This window comes from Amborella trichopoda, chromosome 1, assembly GCF_054954075.1.
Source record: "Amborella trichopoda isolate Santa Cruz 75 chromosome 1, AtrichopodaSantaCruz75HAP2 v2.0, whole genome shotgun sequence".
Classification (NCBI taxonomy): domain Eukaryota; kingdom Viridiplantae; phylum Streptophyta; class Magnoliopsida; order Amborellales; family Amborellaceae; genus Amborella; species Amborella trichopoda.
In genome coordinates this window covers 248,583-268,077 of record NC_142336.1, presented here as the reverse complement: position 1 = coordinate 268,077, position 19,495 = coordinate 248,583, and the positions used below count along the sequence as shown (strand labels likewise).

General features: G+C 41.4%; 1 protein-coding gene across 1 annotated transcript in view; it reads right to left on the bottom strand.

The window, feature by feature from the left end:
- LOC18425140 (zinc ion binding protein) overlaps nucleotides 1–19,495 on the bottom strand; it is a 38,818-nt gene that overhangs the window by 5,691 nt on the left and 13,632 nt on the right. Inside the window, exons 5-6 of the mRNA XM_006829708.4 lie at nucleotides 1,148–1,235; nucleotides 858–1,004 (exon numbers count right to left, since the gene is read on the bottom strand). Coding sequence (XP_006829771.3) covers nucleotides 858–1,004; nucleotides 1,148–1,235 — 235 coding nt within the window. The remainder of the gene's footprint in view (nucleotides 1–857; nucleotides 1,005–1,147; nucleotides 1,236–19,495) is intronic.

Genomic DNA, 19,495 nt, shown 5'->3' with positions numbered 1-19,495 from the left:
TTGGGTTTTCTTTTTCTGTTTGAGCTGAATTTTTTATTTTGATTTTGATTTATAGCTCCTATTAGATGAAATCAAAATTTTGATTTTATATTTGAGCGTTTTTTCTTTTCTTTGTTTTTTTTTTTTGGGGGGGGGGGGTGGCATTTTTCACCCCCTGATTCCAACTTCATCACTGTAGTTTCTTTACTTTGGACAGCTGATCCGACTTGCCGAGTTGGCCAATCCAAATCAGAACCGTGGGCACCAAATTTGACCCACCAGTCCGAGTTTTTAAACCATCATTGAACCTGTCTGTATTTAGACTTCCATGATACTATTAGCTAAGTGATTTTCCCTAACAAAGCTTTTTGCAAACGATAACCTCCCAATTATCCACAAGGCAGTAATCACCTTCCTATGATTAATGGTCACAAAGTTTAATGTTTAGCTGTTCATGTACCTTTGTCTTTGGAAGCTCAAGCAGAAGCCCATTTACTTATGTTTTCTCATATGAATCTCTTGTCTCCAGCTATTGGAGACCCTATTTCTGTACCAACTCAAGATATGCTTATTGGCCTCTATGTACTAACAATTGGGTTCTTGTCCAGCCATAACTGACCAGGTTTATGCAGTGTATCCCAGGTATTTACCTGGTTGGACCAAAAATCCCAGATATTTCTTCTCATATTAGAGATTCACCATCGATTATCATGCAAAAAGAACTTGGAATTTTTCATATGAGAACTTTTATAATGTAAAGCATTAATAGTTCAATGTGAACAGTGTATTGCCACTTGCTACAACCATGAAAAATTGAAGAGAACAAATCTATTGATCTTGAGAAGTCTTTGTTTTCTTTGAAGGGGATGGTGGTGTACCTGGGATGATATGTTTGAATGACTTTTAAGTGCATTTTGACGAACCTCCAAAGATCGGGAATAATAAGATCTTGCAATGGATAGATCACCATCATAATACTTGAGATCCCCAATCTTATTAAGTGAAACTGAAAGCGTATGCACGACCTACAAGAAGGCAGTAATGGCAACTAAGATCAGTATGTTAAATGGAAGGTGATGAACACACTATATATCGTGTGAGCATGCACATGTGTGTATGAGAAAGAGAGAGAGAGAGAGAGAGAGAGAGAGAGAGAGAGAGAGAGAACCTCTGGATCACCATTAGTTAATTTAGAAAGGAACTGGATGCTCTCTTCATAATGATTTATTGCAGATCCTGCATCGCCCATTCCTCGACTGAAAAAAAAAAAGACAATAAAAAACCAGGAATAGTAATTTACCAGACATGGAAAGAAAATAAACACATATAAATTTGGTAATAGAAATAATATGGACATGACAGGGACATCCAATTTGCCTCATCTTCTAGTAGACTAGCTTCCACCCTCCCAAATCCGCTCGAAACAGGTCTACACTACTCTGACCTAGACGAGTTAGTGCCTATGCCCTTAGAAATGAGGCTTGCCCTAAACCCTAATCCATGACCCTTATCTCTCCTATTCTTTCTACTCCTAGAATCCACCAACTCCCCTTAACAATTTTCAGGGGTCAGATTTCAACACCGATATTCAATCCTCGGCTTCAACTGACTCTTTGGAACTCGAGAGAATTGAAAGAGGAGAACCTCTCCTGGCCGAAACCATCTCAGAAGCAGAAGTAATCTTCCATGGAGAAACTGCAATCTCACAAATCAACTTAGGGCCAATGCAGGTGACCCACAAGTACTCTCCTCACACCTCAGAAGTAGGAGCTCTAGGGAGCTTGGAAAGCTCCACTCCAGGGTGAACTATGACACCCTCGGAACTCAGCTGAGCTAACTTCCTCAGTCTCCCTTCACATTGCTAGCCCCATTAAGAGGAAAACCTCTAGGAAATCCACCCGCCACCCAAACTCCCCCTAATGAAGGTGCTCTGTTGGAATATTAGAGGACTTGGCTGCCTCGCCAAAAGAAATGTTGTCCGTTCTCTCGTCCATGTAGTTAACCCAACCATTTTAGCCCTCTTTGAGACTAAGCTCTCGTTCCCAGATTTGTCTTTGATTAGGTCTATCTGGGGTCAATACCCCTGTGCTTGAGAAGCCAAAGATTGACAGAGGGTCTTGGGGGCTATATGGATTGTTTGGAACCCAAGCATTCTCCAAGGTACCTCTGTTCAAATCCTTGAACACTCGGGATCTTTATCTGTTACCCGCCTAGCAGATAATTTCCCCTTTGTTATCTCCTTTGTTTATGGCTCAAATAACCCAAGCCTTAGATCAAACCTCTGGCTGGAACTTTCCTCACTATCTGCCCCACTAAATATCCCATGGCTAGTCGCCAACGCCTTCAACACTGTGAGATGGACACATGAAAAATTAAATGGGAGGAGTATCAATGCATCAATGAGAGTTTTCTCAGACTTTATAGAGAATATACCTTCAATAGATATTCCACTCTTCGGAGCCTCTTTCACCTAGTCTAACCATGCTTCAACTCCAATTATGTCAAAATTAGATAGGTTTTTGGTTAACCAACAGTGGGAAGATGAGTTTCTTGGCACCAGTTCCCGAGTTCTCCCTAAAGCAACCTCTGACCATAAACCAATTCTCCTAGATTCCAACTTCACTCCTTGCATCAATAAATCATTTAGGTTCGAATTGCATTGGTTCGAAGAACAATCTTTTCCTTCCTTGTTCGCCTCAGTTTGGTTCTCCACAAATGTTTTCGGTTGGGCTGGGTTTAGGCTCACTCGGAAGCTCCAAAATCTAAAAGCTGCTCTAAAGCTTTGGAGTAGGGATAACCCCTCAAATTTCAGAACTCGAATAAGAGCTTACTCAACCTTAATCTCAGACCTGGAACAATTGCAAGAAACTAGAATCCTAACTACCTAAGAAAGCCAAGGTAGAACCCAAGCCAGATTTGATCTCCCCCAAACCTTAAAACAAGAGGAGACTTACTAGTATCAGAGATCCAGGATCGAATGGTTCAAACCGGGTGACCAAAATACAGCCTTCTTCCATAAGACGACCAGCTCCATACGAAGAGGAAATGCTATCACACAAATCACAGTCGGTCCCCCAACTCTTCACCAACCCTTGCCATATCAGTCGACTGTTTATTAGATTCTTCTCTAACCTCTTCTCCAAACCCAACCATCCTCGCTCCCAATTAGGCAATTTATCCTTCAAAATATCTCCCTTGAAGTTGCTGCCAATCTGGAGAGGCCATTCTCCTTGATCTTCCAAAAGATAAAGCCCCCAGACCAGATGGGTTCCCCATAGCTTTGTTCCAAAACCTCTGGGATGCTACAGCCTCGGACCTTCTAGCTTTCTTCGAAGAATTCTTCCTGAGGGGCAAAATAAACTCAGCTCACAAATGTACCTTCCTAGCTGTGATTCCTAAATTAGAGGGTGCCCATAGGATGAAGGACTTTCGCCCAATCAGTTTTCTAAACTCTACATACAAAATCTTATCCAAAGTCCTAGCAACTAGGCTTCAGCTCGTTCTATCCTCTATTCTCTCTCCCACACAGTCCACATTTGTAGCTAACAGACAAATCCAAGACGGTGCCCTGACTGCCCATGAGGCCATCCATTCTAGATCCCTCCCAAGACAGCAAGATCTCATCATCAAGCTAGATTAGAAAAAGGCTTACGATAGGGTACACTGGGATATCCTAGACTCCATCCAATCCAGAATGGGCTTTGGTTCAATTTGGAGAAAATGGATCTCTGAATGCATATCTAACCTCTCCTCCATCCTCATTAATGGAACCCCCGAAGGCTTCTTCCAAGCGCATAGACGTCTTAGGCTGGGTGACCCTTTGTCACCTTTCGTTTTCACTCTTATAGGGGAACTCTTCAGTCAAACTATCTCTAGACTCTATGATAATGGTCCCTTTCACGCTTCCGACTTCTCCCTCTGGTCCCGTAATATCTCACCTACTCTATGCTGATGACACTCATCTTCTGTGATGCCAACCCTTCCCAAGTCGATTGTCTTTGGTGATTCTTGAGAACTTTTGAATTACTCACCGAGATGAAAGTAAATCTCTCCAAGACTAAGATGATGAGTATTAATGTCGACAATGCAGCTCTTCTTAGCATGGCCTCTCGTTTAGGATGTGCCACGGAAACCATACCATCCTCCTACCTGCGTCTTCTCCTTTGCTTAGGAAAACCTAAGGGAAACATGTGGGACAACCTTATAGAGAGATTCACTTAGAAATTTGCCTCCTGAAAAGGCAGATACCGTTCATTAGGGGGTAGAATCACCCTAATCCGTGCAACGTTAGCCAACATTCCCATCTACTGCATGTCTCTGTTTCAAATACCCATCTATGCCATCCAAAAACTGGAAAAACTCATACGTGACATTCTCTGGCCAGGGGTAGATGAAACCAGGAAAATTCATTTAGTAGCTTGGGACACACTATGCTTTCCAAAAATCTTCGGTGGTCTAGGAATTAAAAACCTTAGAATCATGAACCAAGACCTCCTGAGTAAGTGGTGGTGGAAATTCTCCTCTCCCCACCCCCTCCTTTGGAAAGAAGTAATTCAAGCCAAATATGGGATGGATGGTGTTGATTGGCTGCCTAGATACCCCCCACACAGGTCCTCTGGTGCTTGGAAAAGCATATCCTCCCCTAGAATAGAATTCACCAACAGAACTAGATTCAAATTGGGCAATGGCCTAAGAATCAAATTTTGGACTGATACCTGTGGCTAGGATTTTCTCCTCTTTCTCTGGTCCTTCCCTCCCTTTTCCCTATAGTCCGCGATCCAGCAGCTCTTATCGCAGACTATGCGACTTTCTCAGGCACAACTCTGGTCTGGATTCCAGTCCTTAAACTGTTTTAGCACTCTATCAAGACCAGACTCTGTGATATGGTCACCTGCCCCCTCGGGTGCGTTCTCAGTGTCTTCTTTTTACAATTCCCTTCTACCCAACCCCAACCCCGAACTTCTCTTGGTCTTTACCCATACCCCACGAAGTTCAGCCATTCATATGGTCTTTTATATGGCAAAATCTTCACTCTAGACCAACTCAAAAAGAAGGGCTTTGCCTTCCCTAACCAAAGCATTCTGTCTCCTAGAAGAGGAGACAATTCCCCATTTATTTCTACACTGCGAAGTGTCACAAAGTCTTTGGGCTTCTCTTCTAAAGCTGTTTGACGTACAATGGGTCAACCCGGCTAACCTGATCCAGTTCTTCGAAACTTACTTTGCACTACCTTTTTCCTAAAAGGATAGGAAATTATGGCACCTTGCTGTTACCGACCTGTTTTGGAGTCGCCGGCTAGAGAGAAACTCCAGGACCTTCAGAGAAACAAAAAACAATAGCAGCTGTTTTTTATTCTATAATCGCTTTGATAGCCTTCTAGGCCAAATCAGTTCCCATTTTTTCCACCCTGCCCATCTCTCATTTCCTAAATAATCGGGATTGCCTACTACACCTTGCACCCCAAATAAACAGGCCTAGACCTCATTGGTTCCCCCCCGCAGGCTTCCTCAAACTCAACGTAGATGGTTCCTCTTTAGGTAACCCTGGCCCTTCGGGCATTGGAGGAAAATTGTCGGACCTTATTTTAACCATTGGGACCTTCTCAGAATTCATTGGACATCAAGACTCAACCTTTGCGAAGGCCAAGTCCCTTTAGGTGGGCCTCAACAAGGTGCTAGAATTAGCGCCTATTGGACAAGGCATCTTGGTGGAGTCAAACTCTTTCAACATTGTTAGTTGGACCACAAAGTTCCACCAGCCTCCTTGGAGGCTCTCATCTATCTTTGAGCATATATTTTTCTTATGCAGCTCTCTTCCTCAGGTGTCCTTCACCCATATCTACAAAGAGGTAAACTCAGGCAGATAGACTAGCCAGGGAGGGAGTAAATCTTGGCCCGTAAGCACACTTTGCTTCCTCAGCTCAGCTAATGAACTCAGACAGTCTCTCTTCTCCACTTTCTCTATTCTTTCCTTACCGCAATAAAAAAAAAAAAAAAGCGGGGAAACAAAAAGGAAAAAGAAAGGGGTATATAGAGGTTCCGATCTTTAGAACCCATTTTAGTTTTTTTCATCTTTGCTCTCATTTATTGGTTCTGTCTCTCCCTCTCTTTGGTCTTCTTCAAGGTCTATCGTATCTTCCTTTGAAGCTCTCTTCCGACAAAGGGCCTACTTCCAGTAGCTCTCTCCGGTGACCGTCATCTTAAGCCTCACTCATCTTACTTTCAAGCATATTTACAGAGCAGCCAACACAGAAGCAGATACTCTGGCTATAGCAGGAGCATCGCAAAGCATAAAAGCTCAACCCAGTCCTTAAGTCTCGAGCCTCTCTTCTGCCCCCTTTTTCTCTTTTCTCCTCAGATCTACCACCTCTGTACCATAGGGGATCAACATTCCAGGGTTATCCCATTAGCAGTCTCTCTCTCTTTGCCCACTACTCTCTACTTCTCTATTCATATCTCCCCCCCAATCTTGTCTCTTCTCAATCCTGCTTTTCTGTGTGCTTCTTCTGAGGGTGTCCTTGCCCACTAACGAAGCCCTGGCAGAAGATCGATAGAGGAGGAAACCATACCCCTCTATTCAGCTCCATTTAGATTCAACCTACTACCCTTGGCTGAAGAAATCCACCACAGAATGAGAGCATAGCATCTTCGCAACAACACAGCAGCTTTATCTCTTCTCTCTTTTTCAATAGACTACCCTACTCTCACTTTCTATCGTTTATCTGTCTTTTACAAACGCTTAACTTAAGTATTTATTTTTCTCTCACCCATGAACCTTCTTCCTCTCTCTTTCCTTGCTTATTCTTTTTCTCCCCTGTTATTCTATGCTTTCTATCTCCCTCCCTCATATTCTCATATTCTCATATCCTCAATCCATACTCTTTCCCAAAATAAATAAATAAATAAATATATATATATATATATATATTCCAACCTCCCTCTCTACTATTTCTCTTTTCCCTCTGCCCAAATTCTACCTCTGTTTTGGGTAATCTCAAGCTTAGTTGACCGACTGGTCTTTTCACTGAAGGCCCTATGTCCAGTCGCATGGCAACTTTAGTAGCCATTCTTGGCAAAAGCCCTACCTTCATGGAATCACACACCCAAGCACTTGGAACAGCGATGGCAAACAATACACAATGAGTTCCATAGGGGAAAAGGTTCGAGGTTCTAGAGTATTGAGTATGCATAGCCAGGGCTCCCCTGGCACTGGAAACAAATCCTCAACAGTCATAAAGTTCTGAACAAAAGTTGGTTGCCCTGCTATTGAAATCGATGTATTGAATGGCCTTATAGAGGTTTTGGATTGAATAAAAAACGCAGAAATTTTTCTCAAAAAGAAATAAAGAACGTAGAAATACTTGATTTGTTAACAATACAATTAAAAAACAAGATATTTATTTTGGGTTCTCATAATTTAGGAATGATGCTAATGTAGTTCATAGACACCCATAGAGTTCTTAAAGACCAATCATATGTCAAACTAAATAATAACAAATACGGGAAGTTGTGTTTGTGTTTACAAAACTTACAAAGTTACAAACATTATCCTATTTATACTTGAAAATGAGATTTTATTTTTTATATATGTACGTGAAAATGAGATTTTGTTTGTGTATTTGTGATGCTCTATGCTGTAATTCATGAAAATCAAATCGAATCTGGAAAAAAAGAAAGATAAAAATCCACAAACTCAATTTATTAGAAGCAAAGATATGGATGGACTATTTGAAATATTTTATATTAAATATACAGCGAAAAAGAGAGGAGACCAAAAAGCATCGCAAGATGAGAAGCAGAAATTCAAGAAGAAAAAAAAGAGAAGAAAAGATCAAAAGTAACATGTAAATACTCTTTCCAAATTCTCTTTAAGAAGTAGTCAGTAGTCGGCAAGTCCTAGAACTAGTAGAAAAGTAAGTTGTGTAGGGCTCCCTAAATTATTTTACAATATATTACTTAGTTGATGTGATGTCTACTTCATACATGATTACAACAAAAAGGATCGAGATTCTAAAAAGGTCGAAGTGAGATTTCATGTTGAATCAAAATTTCTTGCACCTATAAACCACGGTATTTGAAGTTACGAAATCTAGATCCCAAAAAAATTGAATTAAGATTCATTAAATGTGGAATTGAGATTCCTAACTTTACGGTAACGGGTTCCATGAAGATTCCTTAATGGAATAACCAAATCGACAGTCCAAAGCAGAATAGCCACATGGGGTGAGAGATTCTGATAACTATGTAAAGAAGTAGTCAGTAGTCTGCAAGTCCTAGCACTAGTAGAAAAGCAAGTTGTGTACGACTCCCTAAATTATTTTACAATATATTACTTAGTTGATGTGATGTCTGCTTTGTACATGATTCCAAAAAATGGATTGAGATTCTTAAAAGGTGGAAGCGAGATTTCATGCTGATTAAATCACAATTTCTTGCACCTATAAACCACGGTATTTGATGTTATAGAATCTAGACCCCAAAAAATTGAATCAAGATTCATTACATGTGGAATTGAGATTCCTAACTTTACGGTAACGGGTTCCATGAATATTCCTTAATGGACTCACCAAATCGAGAATCCAAAGCAAAATCACCAAATGGGGTGAGAGATTCCGATAACTATGTTGCTGCCACTCCTAATCCCAAGTCCTCCACACTTCATAGTACTACAAATAATTTTCATTTCACAAGGTGGAACCAGCATTGTATGCACCCTCGGCTGAGGTCAAGCTCACTAACCTCCCCTAACAAAAAGCAAATTTGCAACCCTAGAAGTTCCCTAGATGAATGTCGCTCCACTAAGTTTTTCTTTTAGTTGTAATTTTTGTTGGGTTTGTGGCCTTTAAAAGCCTTGAGAGCATGTAAATATAATAAATGATATTGGATTGTACACTTCAATGGGAGTGTATATTAGTTGACTGACCTACGGTTGGGTGATCCATGCCCCAGGTCATGTTCAAACCTTTTCCCCTCGACATAGGCACTACCGGTTTTTTTTTGATGAAGCATGGGCACTACCTACGTTTGATAATTGCAAATCGTCATAGACACTACTAAGAAATCATAGAAACATAAATAGGTGTCTATAGTGCAAGCATAGGCACTACCAAAAAAATCACTGATCTCGGACTTTTTAAAGTTGTAAAGACATGACAAATACTTCCATGCTCAATAAAGCTTAAGCTAAAGATCACTTTGAATTTTACTTTGATTGACCCTCTTCAAATGATTGGGTGTAGTCACCTATACAAAAATAACACCCTACCATACTTTGACTACTATGGTGTGAGTAACAAGAAGCGGGGTCCTTTCCAATTTTTTTTTTTTTTTTTTTTTTTTTTTTTTGAGGTACTGCATAAAAATTTGTCAAACTCCAACAATTTCTTTAAATTGTAGAGTTCCATATTGTACCTAGAAGAGTTAAAAAACAAGCAACACACACGCGCACACACAAACCCATGCACGCACACATGTGATATAAGGTCCGGGACTTTTTCGATCGTTGATCATGTTTACATCCTGAATCGTTTCCTACTAATGCTTCCCTCGGATTTCTTTTTCGATTTGCTGAATAACCTCTATCTGGAGTTTTGAGTGGTACCATGTTATTATAGGGTCGCGAGCTTTTCCGATGGTACGAAAATCGCTCAAATCCGAGCTACTGTCGGAAAGTCATGATCTGTACCCCGAATATTTTTTTCGCATGCATCCCAATACGCCGTGCACGCATCCCCATGTGTGCACACACTCTTATGTGCACGAATCCCATCCCGATGCCAACACACATGATTACAACATGCATTACCCCCCCTACACAATGATCACACATTTGCACTCTATCTCCTCTCACATGCTCTCCCTTTATGCATGCTCATGCATGCCTTCTCTCTCCTCATGCATAATCACTTGAGTGCCATGTGGCACATGCACGCTTCCACCCCCATCATTGTGTTCCCATGCGTGATAGATGTATGTACGAATGATCCCATGCATGACCCTATGACAACATGATAGCATAACACATAAATATATGATATTAAAACATGAACTATGATCACATGAATCCATAATACATGTCATGACATGCATACTCACATTAATACATTAATACATATGACATAACTACATGATGAGATATTATACATACATAAGTTACATGACCCACATGCCACCATGCTCCCCCGTGCTTATATATATAGCACCCCTTCACTCCCTCACGTGCCCCTCTTTCCTCCTTGTTCTTCTTCTTCTCCCTTAGCCATTAAACCCCACCAAGCCCATTAACCCCATAAGCCTTAAACCTTTGAAGTGTGAACTCAATCCACTTGGAGCTTGGCAATCGAAGTGGAGCTTGTAGAACATTTTCGATTGGAGCAAGGTAAGTAGATTTAGTTTTCCATGGTTTCCTGCTTATGTTAATACATGTTTTTGTGCTAAATCCAAATGTGAAATTCAAGTGTGTGTGTGTGGGTGTGTGTGTGGGGGTGCATGCTTACTAAAATTCTGTTAAAGGGTATTTTGATTTCCAAAATTGTGGTCCTTGTTTGAATGACGGTTAAGGTACCTTAACCGCAGTAGACCATGAATCTTGGTGGTTCAGTAGGATGTTGAATGTATTTCTACATGGAAAAGACCCCTTGTTAATATCTCATGTAATTTAAAACATATTAACTATTTGTGGAAGTATGCCAGATCTGTGAACTGAAAATCCAAGGATTTGACATGTTTCTGTGTGAAGCTTTTGAGTGACCAAAATTTACTTGAATGAGATGAAACCACTTTGAAATGTTAGATAAATGAATTTAGATTAATTTTGGTTTTGGGATCATGGTGAACTCTCTATAGTCTGAGAGTTATGGTCGTTTTTCTAGTAGAATGACTTCTGTAATTTCTGCTGCATAGAACAGAAGTTACTCCCTGAAGAATCATATAGTTTGACCAACCTCGGTCTATTTTCTGATGTTACTTCCTAAATATTCAGGGATACATCGTTTGAGTACCTCGGTTATCTCATCATGGAATTAAGCATGCTTAATTCTGGTGTACCACCTAAATATTTAGGATTCTAGAGCTAGTTCCTAAATGAAAGTTGCACATTTTTTAGTCTAGTTTTCATAAAGCTATGCCTCATGAGTAAATTCCACATATTATGAATGTTAGGGCCTTGGGGTATGTGCTTATATCACACTTGGGGTGCTTAAACACTTGGGGTGATAAGCACAAGTACATACACATTGTGTACATGTACACAAGTACACAATGTGTTAGGCATGTACATGTACACAAGTATGCATGGTGTACTTGTGGACATGATCCCTACCCAATGCCAATGCATGCCATGACATGCATACTCACATTAATACATTAACTATGACATGTGCATGTACACATTTCTGCTACATAGAAGAGAAGTACATGTACACAAGTATGCAATGTGATACTCAAGTTACATGTACACCAGTACATGCACATTTGTACATGGAATATGTGCTTATCATTTGAGTAACACCAGAATACCCCAAGTGCGCATGTACACATGCTTAATTCCATGCACATACACATACACATACACATGTACACTTGAGCATAGTTTCAAAAAGCGCTAGGTGGGTCCTAGGCGGCTTGAGGGGTTCAGGCCGCCCAGTGCCTAAGCGGGCGCCCAGAACCTGGGTAGCTTAGTTGAATCCATATAAGGATTCTGGCATTCTGCAATTATGTTCGTATCAGTTATAGCCATATTTCCAACCGGGATCACCACTCCTATTAGATCCTGAAGAAGACATCTAAAAAATAATGCAAATTACTAAAGCAATAAAAAAAAATCACTTGCTTTGAGTTTGATTGCTCAATCTTCAAACTTCCACCTCAAAGATGCTTCTAAATACTCAAAATCTTCTAAAAAAAAACCTACTAACTTTGCAAAACATCAAAAAGAAAATATAATACCAATGGGTGATGTTTTGATCAATTTTTTACCCGAATTTTTTGCCCTTCAAAAAAAAAAAAAAAAATGCCTTCACCGAATGGTGTTTCCGCCCCTGGGCGCCGCCTAGGGATCGATCGCCCAAATTCGCCACCTAGGCCTAGGCGATGCGCCCAGAACTTCTGGACCGCCTAGGCGGCTGCCTAGGCGCTGGGCGGTCCACTTTTTGAATCACTGCACTTGGGGTGATAAGCACATATTCATGAGGAAGTTCACAATGTGTATGTGCCTATAGGTGTCCATCCACACCTACAAGCACACATTGTAGGTGTGCTTATCAAATAACTCGGGGTACTTGCTGCCAGAATAAGCCAGGAAGTTCACAATGTGTATATGTGTAATATTTAGGATCATGATGTATAGAATTCAACATGCATAATTCTGATGTATTCTAGCAGGAACTAACATCAGAGAGTGCATGTGTGTAATCATCATATTCATGCACACATCATTGTGCTTAATTCCATGCTTTCGACAAGTGCACACGGAATCCCGCTACTTTCGTCTCAATACGTCGTGCATGCATCCCCATGCATACACACACTCTTATATGCACGAATCCCATCCCAATACCAATGCATATGATTACAGCATGCATGTCCCCCTCCACATAATGATTACACACATGCACTCTCTCTCCTCTCACATGCTCTCTCCCTTTATGCATGCTCATCCATGCCTTCTCTCTCCTCCTGCCTAATCACTTGAGTGCCATGTCGCACATCCATCGCATGCACGCATGCACACACACACACACAATATACATTGTCAACTTTTTTGGTTGAATTAGTGGGGAGAGGGCTCCTACCCTTGGTAAGAATTGAGCCTAGGACGCAACGTTGCAAATTGTCAAGCGCTAACCAATTAAGCCTGGGCTCGTTTGATAACTGCAACTAACATAGTCTCTCTCTATGATATGCCCAGGGATGGGCTCACTTTGATGAAGCATAGGAACTATCAAAAAAATGGATTGAGATGCCCATGGACGTTGTTGTAGGCCACGAGAGCCCCGTGGTCTCCTGTGCGCAGATGTAGGATCGTGAGATCGAGGGCCAAACCCACAATAAAACTTCTGCACAACATGTACATAAGACAGCCGCAATTATTATTTGAAGCAACCTTGTAATACATGTGTGTGTGCATAGAGAGAGCCCCTTTGCACTATAGTGGTATATGCATTTGACTTTTTGGGAACACCTGTAATCCACATACCAGGACTATGACTCCACTGTTTATTAGCTAGCTTTGACAGGCCAATGGGTTGGTTTGAGAAGATTAGCTAGCTTTGACAGGCCAATGGGTTGCTTTGAGAAGACAATTGTGGATCATGGTGTATGAGGCATTTTCAGCACCTTGTGTCCCCAGCACGAAAAAAGAGAAGCCGGGTTAATAAAAGCCCTGATTCACGAGTGGAATTTTCAACAATCACGGAATTGCCCAAGAATGAGTGAAAATGTTCTTAAGGACTTCATAGGGTTGTCTGCCAAGTTTCGTCGCAATCTGACATGTCTAAGGCAGCGCAGAAGAAAAAACAGTTCGGGAAAAATCAGCCTCTAGCACCCTGAAACGGACCTATAACTGAAACCATATTACCGGAGCGTCAAATGGCTGTGGGACCACTGCCATTGGATCCGGGACGGTCGAAAACCCCATGGGTCAAGTTTCGGCTCAATTGGACAGTCCAGGACGAAGTTATGGGCAAAAGACTGAAAAGAGGTAGGCCACACGCGATTCCCGTGCGCCCTCCCTGCACCAATCTCCATAATAGAGACTGGTTTTCACAGTTTCAAGCAGTAACTTTTGGGAGCCAAATCTCCCATGTTCTAAGTCGGATCGAGCTCAAATTTTGGGAGCATGATCGTCTCGTCAAGACGAGCGTTTTGATATGTGGCACGGCCCGTGACAACCCTCGAGCAGGGAGAAAAGCTAGAGAGAAGTTGATGATTAGCGACAAGAGTTGTAAGAAATTCAGCAGCAACACGTCTCGCTCGAGCGGTCGTACCACATCCTCGCACAACGGAGCAACACGAAATCAATTGCATTGCATGCATAAGGTCTAAAGTTACATCTGGGTCAAACCTCGCACGTGATGAACGGTTAGATTTGGCGTATGACGGCATTAAAGTTGCTGCAAAATTTCAGTCAAACACCCAAAATTGGAAAATCCTCGTTTGGGCACGAAATTGAGTTGCGTTTGTTGCAAAACGATCATGACGGCGTGCTCAGTACAATTCAGCGAAGAAATCATGAAAATATATCAAGAAACTAACACAATATCGACCTAAAGTTTTCAAGTTTCTTACAAATTTCGCGTCACATAATCGTGGTCTAAAAACGCGATTCGTGGTTCAAAATGAGTATCAAATCAATCGTCATTTTGAGCCCAACGAGAAAACAATCATCTTTTGGCCAAACGAGTGTCGGAACAACCCCGAATCAACTTTAGAAGATTGCACACATTCTATGGCAAAGATAGGGACTATTTTGGAATTTCGAGTATTGTTGAGCAAGGGCAAAATGTCATTTTGCACCCATTTTTAGATTTTCTTTTACTTCAAATAAATTGTATTTTTTTAACAATTAGAGTGAGTTTTTGGCATCCACCTATGTTTGAGCCCACTTCTCTATATATATCACGTTATATATCAATGTAAAAGGCCCCACTTTGATTGAATAAAATTTTCATCTTTGCTCACTGTTGGGTCACGTTTTGGAGAGAGAGGAAAGAGAGAAATTTTTAGGCCGATACCCCGGGGCTTAAGGTAATTTTTCTTCTCTTTCTCCTTTTCTTTTTTTCTCTCTCCTCTTCTTGTCAGGCTCGACAGTACCCACTGTCGAGCACGACATGTCGTTTGCCTAAAAAAAACCTTCATTTCCCCATGGTCCCTTTTGTCTCCACACTCATTATGCTCCCTGCATGTCTACATCAACACCATGCTCCCTCACATACACTCACTTTCCATCTTGTTTTTTCAAAAGAAGACAAAGCAACCTGCACGTCCACCTCCTCCCTGTGCACTCTCGGGTCCACCTTCTCTTTTTCTTTCTGGTGGTCCCTCATGTCTACCTACCTCCCTTTTTTTTTTCCAAGCTAAAGCCTTAATGTTTTACTCATTAAGTTCCCTCAAAAAGAAAAAAAAAAAAGGAGGCAAGTAGACATGAAGGACCACCATAAAAAAAAATGAGAAGGTGGACCCAAGGGTGCACAGGGAGCAGGTGAACGTGCAGATTACTTTGTCACCTGTCTTCTTTTGAAAAAACAAAATGGAAAATGAGTGTGTAAGGGAGTATGGTGTTGACGTAGACATGCAAGGAGCATAATAAGTGAGGAGACAAAGGTGGACACGAGGGACCATGGGGAAGTGAAGGTTTTTTTTTAAGCAAACGACATGTCGTGCTCGGCGGTGGGTACTGTCAAGCCTGACAAAGAGAGGAGAGAGAAAGAATGAAAAGAGAGAAAGAGAGAAGAAAAATTAATTTAAAACAAGGTGTACCGGCCCAAAAAAATTTCTCTTTCCTCTCTCTCTCCAAAATATGACCCAACAGTGAACAAAGATAGAAATTTTATTCAATCAAAGTGAGACCTCTTACATTGAGGTATAACATGATATATATAGAAATGGGCCCAAACATGGGTTGATGCCAAAAATTTACCCTAATTGCTAAAAAATACAATTTATTTGAAGTTAAAAAAAATCCTAAAAATAGGTGTAAAATAACGATTTTGATCCTGCTCAACAATACTCGAAATTCCAAAACAGTCCATGTATTTGCCATAGAACGTGTGCAATCTTCCAAGGCTGATTCGGGGTTGTTCCGGCCCTCGTTTGACCAACAGATGATTATTTTCTCGTTGCGCTCAGAATGACGATCGATTTGATACTCATTTCGAACCACGAATCACATTTTTAGGCCACGATTATGTGACGCGAAATTTGTAAGAAACTTGAAAACTTCATATCGATATTGCGCTCGTTTCTTGACATATTTTCATGATTTCTTCGCTGAATTGTACTGAGCACGCCGTCACGATCATTTTGCAACAAACGCAGCTCGATTTCATGCCCAAACGAGGATTTTCTACTTTTGTTTTTTGCCGAAGGGTTTTTTGCCGGAATTTGGATTCCGACGGCCGGAATTTTGCAGCAACTTTAACGCCGTCGTACACCAAATCTAACCGTTCATCACGTGTGAGGTTTGGCACAGATGTAACCTCAGACCTTACGTACGCAATGCAACTGATTTCGCGTCGATCCTTTGTACGAGCGCCATGATACGGCTGCTCGAGCGGGACATGTCGCTACTGAATTTCCTGCAACTCTTGTCACGAATCATCAACTTCTCTCTAGCTTTTCTCCCTGCTCAAGCGTCATCACGGGACATGCCACATATCAAAACGCTCGTCTTGACAAGATAAACACACTCCCAAAATTTGGGCTCGATAGGACTTAGAACATGGGAGATATGGCTCCCAAAAGTTACCGCCCAAAACTGTGAAAACCAATCTCCATTATGGAGACTGGTGCACGGGAATAGCGTGTGGCTTACCTCTTTTCAGTCTTTTGCCCATAACTTTGTCCTGGAGTGTCCGATTGAGCCAAAACTTGACCCATAGGGGTTTTTGACCGTCCCCGGATCCAATGGCGGTGGTCCCACAACCATTTGACGCTCCGGTAATAGGGTTCTAGTTATAGGGTCTGTTTCAGGGTGCTAGAGGCTGATTTTTCCTGAACTATTTTTTTGTATGCACTGCTTTAGACATGTCAGATTGTGACGAAACTTGACAGACGACCTTATGAAATCCTTAAGAACATTTTCACTCATTCTTGAGCAATTCCGTGACTGTTGAAAATTCCACTTGTGAATCAAGGCTTTATTAACCTGGCCTCTTTTTATTCGTGCCGAGGACACAAGGTGCTGAAAAATGCCTTCAAACACATGGGTCTCATTGGGTTGGTGTGAGAAGTCAATTTTGGATCATGGACCCTGACTCGGGTGGAGTGCCTTGACAGTCACTTATTTCTTGACCCACAAGTCCAATCCACTTCTAGAGTATTTTTGTACATTTTAAAAACTTTTAAGAGCCCTAGAAATATCATTTTCAATAATATTTATGTTTCTATGATTTTTGGATATTTTCAGAATTTTAAAGTTAATTTTAAATGAATAAAAACCTCCTTAATTGTCTACAAGGGGGGTATTCTCAATTTTATGTTTTTAAAATTATGGGACCCACGTGGGCGAGCTAAGGGCCCCACATTCAATTCCCAAACATGTGAGGCCCACCTGGAGTGGGATGTGGGCCAACATGGGCCACTGTTTCCCAATTTTTTAGGAACCCTGTGATTTGGTTAGTTGAAAATATTCTAAGATATCTTTTTGAGAAAAAATATTTTGAGAGATTCTTATGGAATCTAAATTAGTTTGACCAAGTTCTATTTTAATTAGAATTCCTAAATATCCCTATGTGAGATAAAAGGAGTTCTAGATAATTTAAAAGATTAGTTTGACAAGTCAAAACTCTAGATAGATTAGAAGTGGATAATAGGTCAAATTCAAGCTACAAGGTTCTTGAATATCATTCCTAAATCATGATGACTGATTTTAGGGATGGATGGCTTAGATTATTTCTCTCACTTCGCCAATTACCTAAATATTCTAGATAATGTTGAATCCTAATCTGAATAGCACACCCTATGGCTCTTGAGGCCTATATAAGGAGGGGACCCCCCCCCCCATTGGATCTCTCTCTCTCTCTCTCTCTCTCTCTCTCTCTCTCTCTCTCTCTACGCCATCTCTCTCCTCTCTAGGTGGCATGCCACCCCCCTCCCCCCATAAGGATTTTGGGGTTGCACACACCACCCAAGATAACAAAAGGGAAAGGGAACTCGCCTAGCCTAGACTAGGCCCATGTGGGGGAGCTAAGGGCCCAATTCCCACCTGATGTGGGATGTGGGCCAACATGGACCACATGCCCTCCTTTTCCTGAATAAAACACTCACCTTCTTCTACATTGCAACTTCTCTCGAGCAGAATAGTGAGGCATCCTGAAACTGTTTGATTGGGTATGGGGCACGGAGCAAGTGCTTCGATGCTATACCTCGAGATCAGTCCTCCCCCTTTTCCAAGCTACCTTCACTCCTTGGCCTAAGACTGGTAGGCTCAAGTGGAAAGCTTCGATTAAACCACAAAACTTTTAGGCAGAGAGAGATCCACGGTCGAGCAGTTGGTGGAGAAAGTTAGGAATTCAATAGCTTTCTAGGCCATCAATCACTCTTTGTTCAAAGACTCATCCTTCACAGATTTCCACATTAACTGGTCGAAGGGACCACCGGATAGGGGAGCCTTTAAGCTCAAATTTGAGGCTCTTGCCCTATTGGAGGGCCTTCGCAAGTGAAATCTCATGGAGTCACAACCTAATAGTGGAGGGCATCTATTAGGGCGACGCCAAGTACATTATAACTTGGGCTTCTAATCGATCATCTTGGCCATGGTGTCTCGATGATATCTTCGAGGGAATTTTGCTTTTATCCAGTGCCTTCACGATTACCTAGCGCCATGTGTACTCAGACGCTGATCGGTTGGCTAAGGCGGGGGCCAGCTCTAGCTCCTCTTTGGGGACTTAGGGCCACTATTCCTTCTACGCCCCCTTTGAGTGTTTTTGCCCTTTACACCTTTTGTGTTTTTCGTCCCTAATTGGGATTCTATAAAGTGACCATGAGGGGTCACCATTCCTCTTGTAATTTTGGTTTCCTTTTGAAATATATTACAGTGAACTTTACTCAAAAAAAAAAAAAAAAATGGGCCACACACCCCACAACTTAGTGGGATGCCCATGTTTCCCATTTTTTTAGGAACCCTGTGGGTGTTATTTTTTGTGAAAAAATATTCTTTGGTTAGTTGAAAATATCCTACGCTATATTTTTGAAAAAAAAGAGATTTTTACGGAATCTAAATTAGTTTGACCAAGTTTTATTTTTATTTGAATTGCTAAATATCCCTTTGTGAGATAAAACGAATTCAAGATAATTTAAAAGAGATTAGTTTGACAAGTCAAAAGTCTAGATAGATTAAAAGTGGATAATAGGCCAAATTCAGGGGATAAGGTTCTTAAATATCATTCCTAAATCATGACGACTGATTTTTGGGATGGATGGCTTAGATTATTTCTCTCACCTCACAGATTACCTAAATAATCTAAATAATGTTGCATCCTAATCAGAATGGAACACCCTATAGCTCTTGAGGCCTATATAAGGAAGAGACCCCTCCCCCCCATTGGATCCCTCTCTCTGAATCCAAGGAATGGAACACACACCGAATCTCTCTCTCTCTCTCTCTCTCTCTCTCTCTCTCTCTCTCTCTCTCTCTAGGTGGCACAACACCCCCTATAAGGATTTTGGGGTTGCACTCACCACCCAAGATTCAAAGAGGGAAAGGGAATATGCCTAGCCTAGACTAGGCTAGGTGTGGTGCCACTAAGTGGCATGCCCCAAGGTCTTAGAAGGATCTAAGAAACCCTAATTGTGACCCA